Genomic DNA, 11744 nt, shown 5'->3' on the forward strand with positions numbered 1-11744 from the left:
GAAGCCTGGACCCTCCTCAAGTGTTCCTGAGATGCAGCTAATGAAGTTTGCATGAGGCTTCTAATCAAAACATATTCATGACAGAATCACTTAAGAAACTCATGGCACTGTTAATGTTAACTCAGAGAAGTTCCTGAAAGTCGAGTGGCTTCCTACAGACTGCTGGCAAGGAAAGAAACAGAACAGGCTGCCTCGTCTAGCCCCTCCCTCCAGGCTTTCAGTTTCCTACTAGGTTGGACAAGATCAGACATCCAGTGGCAGCAGTGGCGGTAACATTGGGGAGCTTGCTGAAGAAGAGACAGGTGAGAGGCTGGGGTGTGCAGGAAGCAAGGACTAGAGGGCAGGCAGGTGGTCTGAAGGTTGAGGATTCTGTGGGTGGGAATGGCTGTCTCAGATAAGGGATGAGCAAAGGCAGAGCTGGGCCATCGGACAGGCGGTTGGGATTCAGGAAACACAGGAGACAGGGTCAGGGTTGTGGACTACATCCAGAAGGACCTGTGTGTTTCAGGTGCCTCAGGTTTGGCTCTGGAAGAGTAGAGGCAATTGCTTCGGCATTCACAGAGTGGGACAAGTAGCATGGAGTCCTCCCTTCTGCCCTCTCAACATGAATGTGGAGCATTTGAAGGATGGGAGGGCCAACAGAGTGCTACAGGCCTGTGAATGACAAAAGTGCCCTCGTCCGGTAGCACAGGTTCCTGCAGCATCTCATCACCCACAACTGTGTGCATGCGCCTATATGTAGCATCCTGAGCTTTTGCCCTCTCATACCCACATCCTGGATACTCACAGATGCCCATGAGCATCTCATAGCACACACACACACACACACACATACACATGCACACATACACATACACACACACAAACACATGCACATATATACACACACACATATACACACACATGCACACACACATATACACATACACATGCACACATACACACACACATGCACATATACACATCCACACATGCACACACATATGCACACACATGCACACACACGCACATACATGTGCACATGTACACATGTACACATTCCCATGTGCACACACACACTTATACATGCACACATGCACATGCACACACACACATGCTCACACACATGCACATATACACATCCACACATGCACATGCACACACATGCTTCAGGCCAGACACCAGGGTGCTCGGTGGCTCCTTCCCACTCTCCCTTTCAGTTTTTCCTTTGAAATACCTCCCGCCTTCAAGTTGATATCTGCAGTTTAAAAAACAAGTTATCTGTCTTGAGTGTAAGAGTTGTATTCAAGAGGCCAGGGCTGAGCCTGATTCCCTTGGGCAGCTATAAAGTGTCTCTGGAAAGTAAGGCCCAGGGGTTGGGGATTTAGCTCAGTGGTAGAGCGCTTGCCTAGCAAGCACAAGGCCCTGGGTTCCGTCCCCAGCTCCGGGGAAAAAAAAAAAGAAAAGTAAGGCCCTGAAAGGTCTTGGGTCCTTACAGGGAGGGGAATATCTGCTTCCAGCAAAGGTGGAGGCTTTCTGTGTCAGCAACCCTTTCTAGCCGCATGCCAGTGGACGTAAACTTCATGGGGGCTTGACATGAAGGGGACACACACAACAGGTCACTAAAAGGGAAGTGCTGGCTGCCTTCCTTCAGGCAGCATCTGAGCCGGGTCCACTGTGCTTCTGACTAAGCTGGGCGCTACAGCACTGTCTCTGAAAGAGCATCTTCAGGCAGTGAAGAAAGAGCCTGTGGCCCAGGAGGCAGAAGTCTACTGATGGTCAAGAATAAAGGTAGTGTCTCTGAGGCCAGAAATTCTTCAGTGGTCTCCAGAAGGGACCTGAAAAAGCTTAGGCCACCACAGGACAGACTTCTGTGACAAGAGAGTGGCCTTGGCTAGCCTGAGAGGTGGCTTTAGATGACTTGCCAAAGTTCCAGGGCAGATGACACAATGGTGCTGAGCCTGAGTGATATATTTTATATCCATGATCCAGTGAGACACCTACAGCCAAAGAAACCCAGTGATGTCCCCTGTCCCACTGCCAACACTAGCCCAGAGGTGTTGTCTACTGAAGAAGGGACATGTGAGAAACAAAACCCAGAAGTGGCCGAGTCTCCCTCTGGACAGAGAAGTGAAGCAGATGGAGGTTAAGATAAGATTCAGCCCCAGCATAGCCCAGTTTCAGGTGGGACAGCACCCCAGATAGGGCCCACTCTTCAGTGGCTGCAGTTCTGAGAGCAGAACGGAGTCCCAGGGACCCAGCAAAGCTATCACTTAGGAGGTTGTGTCCTGGCAGAAACATTTGAATTGGAGAAAGTGTTTCATAACACTGTCTCAGGGAAAGTGTTAGGTAGATCTTATCAGAGATGGAAAGCCCCCCAAGAGAATGGCCACACCTTTCTAGATGTTTCCACCCACGCAGGTCCCAAGAAACTCAGAATGCTGGAGAACTGGTTATGTGAATCCTGGTGATGGGCAGGGGTGGGAAACACTAAAAAGCTGAGTTTGTAGGTGTGGAGTAGGTCCTGGCAAACTTCTGGTTCTAAGGAAAGAAGTTGCAATGTTAGGAGACAGTTCTGGCTGGGAAACAGATCTTGAGGAAGATAAAAACCAAGGAGGGGAGATTATTTGGCCAGATGCTGAGTCAGGTGTCAAAGATGCTTGCTGAAACCTGTAAGGTAAAGGTGGATGCCCAAGGCAAGGCCACAGGTGCTTGGTGTCAGGGCTCCTGGTTTGGTGGACAGCCAGTCCTGCTTACCCAGTGCAACGGCTGCACATGGTGGACTCTCATACTCTTGAGTTTTCAACATGACTTTCGAGGCAGATCTGAGAACTTAGCAAAAAGAGTCCTGTGTGTGTGCACGTGGGTGCACACTCGAGTGCACATATGCATGTGTAAGGGTGTACATGTGCGGGTGGATACATGTAAACACTTGTGGAAGGTGTTACTCCTCAGACACTGTCCACATTGAATTTTTTTTTCTTTTTTTCGGAGCTGGGGACCAAACCCAGGGCCTTGCGCTTGCTAGGCAAGCGCTCTACCACTGAGCTAAATCCCCAACCCCCACATTGCATTTTTGAAACATGCTTTCTTATTGGCCTGAGCTTACCAAGTAGGCTAGGCTAGCTGGCCAGCAAGCCAGGGATCTTCCTATTTCCACTTCCCAGTGGCGAGATTGTGAGCATGTGCCACCATGTCTGATCTTTGTTTTTTTAATTAAAATATTTTAATCTTACCTGTGTGGGTGTATAGCAAGAATATCTTGTATATTGTATAGATGTCTCACCTGTCAATTAAAAAAAAAAAAAAAACTATGGCATGTAGGAAAGGATAGAATAGACTGTGGGGCATCCGGAAGGCAGAAAGAATTCTGGGATAGAGCCAGGGGGGACATCACCCAGAAAGGCATGAGGAGATGGAAGCATGGTAACCTGAGCACAGGTAACCAGCCACATGGCAGAATGTAGGTTAAAATAAATGGCTTGTCTTAAATTATGATCTAGTCAGAGAAGAGCCTGCCTATATTGCTAAGGTATGTATAAATATATTTTGATTCTGAGTTTTATTTCTGGGAGCATGGGGCTGAAAGGAAGAACCGGGCCTAACAGCTACATGGGTGTTTTGCCTGCATTTATGTCTGGATATATATTATACACCTGGGTACCTAGTGCCCTTAGAGGCCAGGAGAGCCCCCTGCAGCCCCCAGGACTAGAGTTACAGACTGCTGTAAATCAGTATGTGCGTTCTGGGAATCAAATCCAGGTCCTGGGGAAGAGCAGCATGTGTCCTTAACTGCCGAACCATTGCTCCAGCCCCCATACCTCACTTTTTGTTGTTTTGTTTTGGAGACAGGGTTTTTCTGTCCTGGAGCTGCCTTTGTAGACCAGGCTAACCTCAAACTCAGAGATTCACCTGCCTTTACCTCCAGAGTGCTGGAATTAAAGGTGTGTGCCACCAAGCCTGGCTAATACCTGACTTTTTTAGGTTTTAGAGAGGGGACTCAAGACAGGGTTTCTCTGTGTAGCCCTGGCAGTCCTGGAACTCACTCTGTAGACCAGGCTGGCCTTGAACTCACAATACCTGAGCTTTTAATGTAGGTTCTAAGTGTCAAACTCAGGTTCTCTTGTTTAGCACTTTACCAACTGAGCCATCTCTTCAGCCTCTGGTAAACATTTTAAAACTAAAACTTGAAGCTTTGGAAGAAAAAAGAAACGAGGAAAGTATCTGTGTACAGAACTTCTCATTACTGAGGAAAAGAGATGAGAGAGAGAGAGGCGTAACCAAAAAAGGAATTAGCCTTGTATAAGGCAGACAATGTGCTTCTCTAAACACAAATGTTTCATAAACCAGTCGGAAGTCAGATAACCCCATGAGAAACTGGCAAGGCTTAGCAAGGGCAGTGTGCAAAATAGAAACCATCCAGGAGCAAGAAGTCCTGGGAAAAGAGCACTGGCTCCCTACACTCTCCGTGCTCCCGTGCTCTCCATGCTCCTTGTGCTGTGAGTCCAGGAATTTATTCTCTCACAGTCCTGGTGCCAGAAATGGGGGTTATAATCATGTCCAGAATATTACATACTGACATGAGAGGGTCAGTTTCTGTCGTGAGGCTCTGGGAGGTTAGGAATTGTGGCTGCACCAATCTCATCTCTGCCTCAGTGTCGGATGGCCTTCATCTCTATGCCTGAGTGTCTAAGATATCAATCCTATTGGGTATGGCTCACCAGACCCAGTAGGACCTCATCCTGACTAGCTACACTGTATCAGTTCACCAGATCCTGTAAGCCTTCACTAGCTACACTGTATTGGCTTAACTCCCAATGAGGCCACAGTCACTCAGTAGACAAATATCTTAAGGGACAAATGGTATGACAGGGAGAGACAGAGTATAGGGAGGTGGTGTAACTAAGCGTTACATAAAATGATCTCATTTTTGTGTGTGCATACACACACACAAAACACACAGAGAGAGAGAGAGAGAGAGAGAGAGAGAGAGAGAGAGAGAGAGAGAGAGAGAGAGAGAATATACAGAATGTACACGAAAGGATGTTTTTATATGCTCCTGGCTTCTCTCAGCTTGTGTCTATCCGGCAGTTTCTATCGTATGCCTTTCCCTTGCTTTTTCTTTGGGAAAGGGGTGGAGAGAACTTTGGTAGTAGTGAGGCAGAGTCTCAATCTGTACCTCGGGCTGGCCCAAGCACATGGAAACCCGCCTCGGCACCCCAGTGTTGGAATAACAGGTGTGAGCCACCATGACTAGCTTGTCTCATGGTTTTCTGTTGCAGGTTATTTTTGAAGGAGTATGTGAGAAATGTAGTGACTTAAGCAATCTTCCCTTCTTCCAACAATAAATTAGAAAATTTTTAAAAAGTCCTAGAGTGGACATACCTCTAATTCCAACATTCAGGAGAACCTCAAGTTCAAAGTCAGCCTGGGATAAATAGAAAGACCCTGTCTCTAAATTAAAAAGGAAATGATACTGCTGTTTTTGGCTTTTGAGACAGGGTTTCATGTGTCCTAGATTGGCCTTGACTTTATTATGCAATGAGAGCAGACCTTGATCTTCCAATCTTCATCCCTCTACCTCCCAAGGTCTAAGATTACAGGTGAGCAACAGCACGATTGTGTAAAAGTAAATTTTATTCATCTGACGTAATTGTCATCTCAGAGGCTTTCTGTTGAATAATTTTTCTTAGCTCTTTCTGAACTCTGGCTGGCTGGTTCAATCCAGGTATTCTGGCTTAAACTCCCCTCCACACTGACTGATTCAAACTGGCTTTACTCAGCTTCTGACTTAATTACTCTTCCTGGTCTCAAATGAACTCTAGCAATCTGTTCTAAACTTCTGGTTGACTTGTTCTGTCCTCACCTGTGTCTAGTCTGCAACCTGACTTAAAACTGTCCTGGTAAAACTGCCTCTGAACTCCACAAACTGAACAGCCATAAACTAAACTCCCCTATACTGCCTCTCTGCCAGCTCAACCGAACTGGTTTACTAGAACTCGGAGATCTGCTTGCCTGCCTCCTGGGATTAAACACATGTCTGTATTCCAGCTGGATCATACAGATCTAGAAGGTCTTTGAATGTGATCCCTTGTCAGAGCAGCCATGTTGGTGGATTAAATTTTTTTTCTACATGCTTGTCTGGAAAAAGTTGTAAAAATAAAATTAAAAATAACTCCTCCTGTCCTAAAACTCATAGATACTCCATCATAGTCCTGGAACCACATAACGCAGACCCAACTTCAAGGTAATACCTGTCACCCTGGAATGTCTTGGAACATGGCTCAGGAGGGGGATCCCCTTTACCTGGCCCAGTCTGCTCCCAGGAGGTTGGAGACGGGTTGTATCTGAAGCGGCAGCAATGTGAGTGAGGGTGGAGATGTAGGTTGAGCACAGAGTAGGGCAGGAATTTGAGACTTTGGAATTCCATTCACGTAACCCAAGATTAAGCACTGCACCTCTGGATGGGTTTGTCTAGAAGGAACCCTGTGTGGACTATGGGTACTGGATACTGAGGCTATGTCCTTTGTAAGTCTGTTACTGTGACTTGGTGCACGAAGGCTGATGTAAAATATAGGAGCTGGGAATGGTGGAACATTTTATCCCAGCACTCCAGAGGCGGGAGTAAGTGTATCTCTGCTCTTAGGCCAGGACAAGCTACAAAGTATGTTCCAAGTCAGCCAGAGCTTCATCTAAAAAATAAAAAAGAAAACAAACAAAGAAAGAAAAAAGTAAGAAAGGAACAAAAAGGGGGTTGGGGATTTGGCTCAGTGGTAGAGCGCTTGCCTAGGAAGCGCAAGGTCCTGGGTTCGATCCCCAGCCCCGAAAAAAAAAAAGAAAAAAGAAAAAAAAAAAAAAAAAGAAAGGAACAAAAAAAGGAAAGAAGGAAGGAAGGGTGAGAGAGAGAGAGAGAGAGAGAGAGAGAGAGAGAGAGAGAGAAGTCGGCAACAAGAAAAATTCAATGTTTCTTTCTATAATCCCAGCACTTGGGAGGTTGAGGCAAGGAGATACAAATTAAGGTCATCCAAGCTACATAGCATGATACTGTCTAAATAAATAACTAACAAGTGACTTCACATGTTGTCTCTGCCATGATTTCATTCCCGTAAGTGCAATCCAGGCAGCTGCTAGCTCCGTGGAAAGTTCTACAGAATTGCATAATGTGTTGAGCGTGGTGGGACTTGCTCCTCATTTCAAGCATTTTGCCTCATTGCTTTACCACAGCCAATGACACCTCATCAAGTACTGGTCAGGAGAAGGGGGCACTACTGGTGTCTCAGAGTCCCGCAGATGCTCAGGTATTCAGGCAGGGCTGGTCAAAAGCTCAGGACTGCACACCCCTAGCCAGGCTAGGACCACTCCTACCAGGCTCAGCAGCAGCCTCAATGAGCCTCCGACCTCTGTGCTTTCCTTCTAGGGAGTGTTCCCAGACATCTGGAGAGGACAACGGTCTCCTAAGGCCTCCCACCCCACCAACTGGCCATGCTGACCCGTCCTGTGGTGTCCACCATCCCTACTCTCAGGCTGTTCAGCATCCTCCTCATGGTTGTTTCCCTGAATGCTCAGAATAAAAGTAGGTCTGGGTCTTCTGCCAGAGGGAAGGATGCAAGGGCCCAGACAGGTTAGGAAGGACAAACCAAGGTTAGATCCAGGTGATTACTGCCACCCAGCAGACTCATTACCGAGGATGGACAGGAGGACTGGTGTCCCCTGGGCTACGGGAGTGTGAACTATGTATCTCTGAGGGTGGCTGACAACAAAGGACCAGTCACACTTGGAGCTGATGTTAGATCACCAGTGGGACTGCCCAAACCACACCCAGACTGCAAGGGAGTCTTTGCCAGGCAACAAGAGTACTACATAACTGAGGGTCTGCCTAATGGCCTCTGGATACATCCAGCCTTGTCCAGCAGTCGAAGCATCATCTGGACCTTTAGGCCAGCAGATACTCAGGACCATCAAATGGAGGTAGAAAACAAGTCCCAGGGAGTTCCCCCAACATAGCTCTCCAGATCAAAAAATCCCCGGTGACATCAGCGCCATTCTGTTCCTTCCACACAGTGTGTGCCTATTTTTGGCCTCATCAGTGTGAAATATCCCATTCTGTCTCTCTGCCCATGGCCTGCAAGAGCAGCCAGCAACTGTCCTACATACAGCTCCACCTTGCCCATATGTGATCTCCTCTCCATACAGGCTGGGACAGACCTATCTGCACCGAGAACATTGTGTCTGTGCCTAGAGGCAGGCCTGCAGTGATGAGCTGTAACATCTCTAACACCTTCACCGATGTCACCATCCAGCTGACTGCCCATGGGAAGGACAGGACCATCTTCAAGAAAAAGCCCCAAGGAAACTTCTCTTGGAGTGGGTGGGAGCTCCATGTTCAAGGGGGGCAGGCACAGCTTGTCATCAAAGATGCCCAGGACGACCACACAGGGATATACTTGTGGCAGCTGCATGGACGCCAGAGATATTACAGAAACATCACCCTGAATGTTTCAGGTGAGGTAAGGGCTGTGGAGCAAGGAGGTGGGAGGGGATAAAGGCCAGTGTGTAGAGTGTGGCAGAGAAGTACTGTGACCTTCCCTTTTCCTTTCTCTCCTTTGTCCTCCCTCCTCCTCCTCCTCTCTTCCTTCTCCTCCTCCTCCTCCTCTCTCTCTCTCTCTCTCTCTCTCTCTCTCTCTCTCTCTCTCTCTCTCTCACTGAGTAGCTTTGGCTGGTCTGGATTCACAGGAATCTCTCTGCCTCTCTGCCTCTCTGCCTCTCTGCCTCTCTGCCCCTCTGCCTCTCTGCCTCCTCTGCCTCTCTGCCTCTCTGCCTCTCTGCCTCTCTGCCTCTCTGCCTCTCTGCCTCTCTGCCTCTCTGCCTCTCTGCCTCTGCCTCTTAAATGTTGGAATTCTAGGTGTATGCCAACTTCCCTATCTTTCTTATCTAGATCAGGACTACTTGCTCTGGGAATGGTGCCATCTATAGTAGACTGGACTCTCCTGTATCAGTTGACAATCAAGACAACCCCCCACAGACATGCCCAAGGTCTATCTGATCCAGGCAGTCCCTCAACACAGACTTCTTTCTCAGGTGGTTCTAGGCTATGTCACATTGACATTTAAGGCTATCTAGAACAGCACTACCATAGCACTTTCACAATTTGTTTACAAAGACTTCTGTTCTCCTGACACCTCTCTGTGCTACCCTTACATCCCTCTAGAGGCCAGCATACCCCCTGATGTGCTGTAAGCACACCCATCCTTACTGCACCTAGAAATAGGTCCCTCCCAGCCTGAAACCCACTGCCCAGTTCACCCTTTCTGTACCTGTAAAGCACCTCCTCCCCCAGGCTTCATCTGGCTGCCACCCTCCCCACACGAGTTCATTCTGTCACAATCAATGAATCCCTAAAGGTGAGTTTCACATCTGTCCTCCTGGAACCAGCCAGCAGGACTCCTGCAGCTGGAATTAGGGTTGGATTCACATGACACTCAACCTGATGGTATGTCTCTGGCAGAGCCTTCAAACGAGGACAAGGTCACAGACACGAGGCTGTTCACATCCCTCCCAGGTAGGTGTCATAACCCTGTCTCTAGGCTGTGCGTTCCAGCCACTCCTGATACCATGGAGCTAAGCACTGCCCCCCTGGGCCCCTTCACCCTTAGCCCTCCTTGTACTTGCCCAGGAGGTATCACTGCCCAGGATGTGGGATCAGCAGGTGGCAGATATTGGGGAAAATAGGACTGGGAGCCAGTGATGGAAACCCTCATCCCTGACTTCCTGACCCACTTCAGATCAAGTCAAGAGCTCCCAGCTAGAGGCCAAGCCTGAGACCCTTATGGGAGTCATCATTGCTGTTTTGGCCTTGGGAGTCCCAGGAATCCTTGCACTTATCTGCTACAGGCACCATCGTTCCCAGAAGCCCCATTGGGTATGTACCTCAATGCCTGTGGGTGGGGTGTTCCTGGCATTCTTCCCTGACACTGCCTTGGGGCGACCCTGAGTTCTGCTGCAAAAGGGGCTCAGAGGGATTGTAGAGCCTACACAGGATCAAGACAGCAGGGTCCAATCCAAGAGCTTTTTTTTTTTAGCCTGATACAGCTAAGAATATAGGCCCCAAATTAGGCCTGCAAGGACCATCTGTTCTCAAGGTTTATTTTGACCCTGGGATTCTTTGGAGAGTCTGGAGTCTACAGTCTTCAGGATCCTCTCAGGACTCTTGGGAACTTGTGTTTCTGATCCAGGGTGTTCCAGGCCTATGATGCCCTGGAAGTAAGTCCTTCCTAGCCTTATCCCCAGGCTTTTCTGGGAGGAAGCGTGTAACAAAAGCTGAGTGTTCTTAGCTAGGTGGCATGACCATTCACATTTGCAGTGTATGAGATGGTAGGTCATCTGCACATGCCTGTGCCCATCTGTACAGAGATCTCAGTTCAGGAGTTCACCCCCGACCCCCTCTCATCTCTCTGTCTAGGTAAGGAGGGTCTAAGTCTGTGTCCAGTGGAAGCTAATGGAGCTGCCTGCAGAGTTGATTCCAGAGAGAGGCCACCAGCATGGGCTTATCATGTTCTTCCTCCTTGGAGGCCTCTGGAACCCAAACATCATGGAATCATCATTACATGATTGACAGTGCAAAAGACTTTGTTCAGTTTGCTGGGCACAAAAGACCTTTCCCTGAGGGTAATGGAGCCCTTGGTTCTGTGCAGAAGAGGGGACAGTGACTCACTGAAGAAGGACCTTGGAAGTTGGAAAACAGTTTAGGCATTTTTGGTCACATGAACAAGAATATAGCTTCCTGACTATGGTCTTCAGTCATCTGATCAGCTCCTCAACTCTTCCCCAAATTGGGAATTCCAAAGCAGCACAGCTCTTGACGCTCAGCATGGACTCCTTTTCTTCTGCTAAACCTCTGAGGTCAGGGTCTCTCCACTACCCAAAGATCTCCAGCGTAAGCCTGATGCTGCACCAAGGTTTGCTTCAGGTAGATCGTGGGGACATACCTGCTTTCTGACTGACAACGGAAACGAGTTTGGGAAACCCAGATGTCAGGTTCCAAGGACCAAAATAGGGAGATAGGACTTTAAGATGAATCACCTCCCCTCTCCAGCCCCTGTAAGGCAGAGTGCTGTCAGAACAGGGTTCTATGAAAGAGTGCAGGTGTTGGTTGCCAGGCATTGGTCTCTGAGGGTCATAAAGAATCTCTGGATTCCCTGGGGGTTTCTCCTCAGCAAACCCCTCCTCCAGCCCCAACTCCCTGATTCATAGCCACTATCCACTGTTTGTTACTGACCTTCTGTCCTGGTTACAATGTTATTTTTTCCTTACAATAAAAAAAATTTTTTTGGTAGAAAATCCATACTTTATTTACTTTTATTTATTATTTTATTATCATTGCGTTGTATACGAGTATGGGTATAGACATGCCAGGGTGCATTATGGAGGGCAGAGGACAAATTTTGGGAGTCACTTATTGCCTTTCACCTTGTTTTGAGGCAGAATCTCTCTTGATTCTGCTACTGTGGTATATGTTGCAGCCTAACTAGCCCATGAGCATCCAAACAATTCTCCCATCTCTACCTCACGAGTGCCAAGAGTGCCCAGATGACAGATACACACACCAAATCTGGCTTTTACATAGATTCCAAAAAATAAAATTTAGGTCATCAGGTAAATGCTTTTACCTGCTGAGCCCTGTTATTGAACACTACATGTGCCACACTTTATTCTAGATACTAATCTTTAAATAAATATAATAAGCCAATGATGAGACCAGCAGATCA

General features: G+C 47.9%; 1 protein-coding gene across 1 annotated transcript; it reads left to right on the forward strand.

The window, feature by feature from the left end:
- Nucleotides 1-238: 238 nt before the first annotated feature.
- On the forward strand, nt 239-11320 carry LOC116909848 (secreted and transmembrane protein 1A-like). The gene is made up of 6 exons (XM_032913573.1): nt 239-302; nt 7397-7552; nt 8173-8481; nt 9485-9538; nt 9762-9898; nt 10439-11320. Exons 2-6 carry the CDS (start codon nt 7462-7464, stop codon nt 10451-10453), a joined length of 606 nt encoding a protein of 201 aa, XP_032769464.1. The 5' UTR covers nt 239-302; nt 7397-7461; the 3' UTR covers nt 10454-11320.
- The last annotated feature ends 424 nt before the right edge of the window (nt 11321-11744 follow it).

The sequence above is a fragment of the Rattus rattus genome, chromosome 9 (genome assembly GCF_011064425.1).
Source record: "Rattus rattus isolate New Zealand chromosome 9, Rrattus_CSIRO_v1, whole genome shotgun sequence".
Classification (NCBI taxonomy): domain Eukaryota; kingdom Metazoa; phylum Chordata; class Mammalia; order Rodentia; family Muridae; genus Rattus; species Rattus rattus.

What these genes read in the sequence shown, in the direction of transcription:
- LOC116909848 (XM_032913573.1), top strand. Translation starts at nt 7,462, where the DNA reads ATGCTGACCCGTCCTGTGGTGTCCACCATCCCTACTCTCAGGCTGTTC. An exon ending in CCTGAATGCTCAGAATAAAA is followed by an intron (nt 7,553 to 8,172) that starts GTAGGTCTGGGT and finishes CTCTCCATACAG; the next exon opens with GCTGGGACAGACCTATCTGC. An exon ending in CATCACCCTGAATGTTTCAG is followed by an intron (nt 8,482 to 9,484) that starts GTGAGGTAAGGG and finishes TGTCTCTGGCAG; the next exon opens with AGCCTTCAAACGAGGACAAG.